The sequence below is a fragment of the Polyodon spathula genome, unplaced genomic scaffold (assembly GCF_017654505.1).
Source record: "Polyodon spathula isolate WHYD16114869_AA unplaced genomic scaffold, ASM1765450v1 scaffolds_2699, whole genome shotgun sequence".
In the NCBI taxonomy this organism is placed as follows: Eukaryota; Metazoa; Chordata; class Actinopteri; order Acipenseriformes; family Polyodontidae; genus Polyodon; species Polyodon spathula.
Window position 1 is genome coordinate 1 of NW_024474167.1, and position 1,566 is coordinate 1,566.

Below are 1,566 nucleotides of genomic sequence, written 5' to 3' on the forward strand. Positions count from 1 at the left end.
AAATTTACAAGCAAGCCTCCCAAAAACACCCCTCTCACTGTGGGCAGACTGGCAAGAACAGCATGGCACGGGCACAGCAGCTCTGCCAGTGCAGATAGATGCGCATGTGTCTCTTTTAAAGGCATGGGTTTTGTTTACTATGTATCACAACACAATTATTAAAGTCTTGTTTAAAAGGTGCTGTATTAGTTTATTAAGAAGATATTATTATCCCTGTGCTGCAATCATTGTTCCAATATATTAAAGAGGCCCTGCTTCATAGAGGCAGCACTGGGTGAAGCTCACTATATCAAAAAAAACCTCCTGTGTCTCTCCTGTCAATCAACGATAGCCACGCCAGGAACAACGCCCCTGTTACACCCTGAAATAGATTGTAATACATCATAGTTTAGAGAGAGCAATTAAAAAACTAGGGCTCTTTAAATAGCTCTTAATATACAATTCAAATCTGATCTAATGTGAAACTGTATAACCTAGTAAACAGACATGTTAAATATCCCTGGGAATTCTTATCTTCTAGGATAGCTACAAGGAAATGGTTCAAACCCTTACCTGTTTCCCAGTCCTTTCTTTCTCAGCTGAGACTGTATCGTGGCTCTTGTGTTTATCTTGTGAACACAACAAGCAAATACACGTCTGATCGGTTCTACAGAAGACCTCACATAATCGTTGGTGTTCAGCACAAAGCTTCTGCTCCAGATTTCCAGTTGCATTGATCAGCTTGTGCCTCTTGAAAGCAGCCCCCTCATAGTGTGGCTTGACGTGTGTTTCACAGTAAGAGGCCAGGCACGTCAAACAGGATTTCACAGCTTTGAACTTTCTCCCAGTGCAGAAATCACACGGCACATCTCCAGGTCCAGCATAACGTTGAGCAGGAGGAGGATTGAGTCCTGTCTTCTTTAATTCTTCCACAACTTCGGCCAGCATGGTGTTTCTGCCTAGAACAGGCCTTGGGGTAAAGGTCTCTCTGCACTGGGGGCAGCTGTAGACACCTGTATGATCAGTCTGATCCCAGCAGTTCTTAATACACCCCATACAGTAACTGTGTCCACATGGAATAGCGACTGGGTCCTTCAATAGCTCCAGACACACTGGACAGCTAAACCGATCCTCTGACCACAAGTTTGAAGCCATTCTTGCTGCCGCGAGAGAGAGACTGACGATTTCACAACAGAAACTTTGCTGTGCTGATTTCCTGGAATTGAGTAAAGCTCTAAGAGGCGGGGTTTGGGACTGAGGCCAGGTTTAGACAAGAAGGCTGAGCAGAGACTGCTGAATCAGTGTGAGAGGGGCGGAGAGGAGAGAGTTGGGAGTGGGACTGGAGTTTGAGAATGGCATTGTCACAGTAACCCTTCTATAGCTACAGTATGTATCTGACTGCACTAGACCTTCACTTCTGTGTGGGTCTGAATCCTCAGAAGATCACAAGGGAAGTGAGTTTGCTGGAGTTCCATCTTCGTGGGCATTAATCCACATCTCAAAGTCCATTAGTCCTCAACCACAAACTTGTCTCTGAGCACCAACTGCTTTCTTCCCTCCAGTTCAGGGCAAGCTTGAGGCACAGAG

General features: G+C 45.3%; 1 protein-coding gene across 1 annotated transcript; it reads right to left on the reverse strand.

Moving 5' to 3' along the window:
* Positions 1–13: 13 nt before the first annotated feature.
* Positions 14–1,150, reverse strand: LOC121310858 (E3 ubiquitin/ISG15 ligase TRIM25-like). Its single transcript, XM_041243793.1, has 2 exons — positions 553–1,150; positions 14–361 (listed from the first exon to the last, which is right to left on the reverse strand). The coding sequence occupies exons 1-2, from the start codon at positions 1,132–1,134 to the stop codon at positions 290–292; spliced, it is 654 nt and encodes a 217-aa protein (XP_041099727.1). The 5' UTR covers positions 1,135–1,150; the 3' UTR covers positions 14–289.
* Positions 1,151–1,566: the final 416 nt, after the last annotated feature.

Coding starts and splice junctions, on each gene's coding strand:
- LOC121310858 (XM_041243793.1), bottom strand. CDS start 1,134: ATGGCTTCAAACTTGTGGTCAGAGGATCGGTTTAGCTGTCCAGTGTGT. Junction 362..552: donor AAGAAAGGACTGGGAAACAG/GTAAGGGTTTGA, acceptor AATCTATTTCAG/GGTGTAACAGGGGCGTTGTT.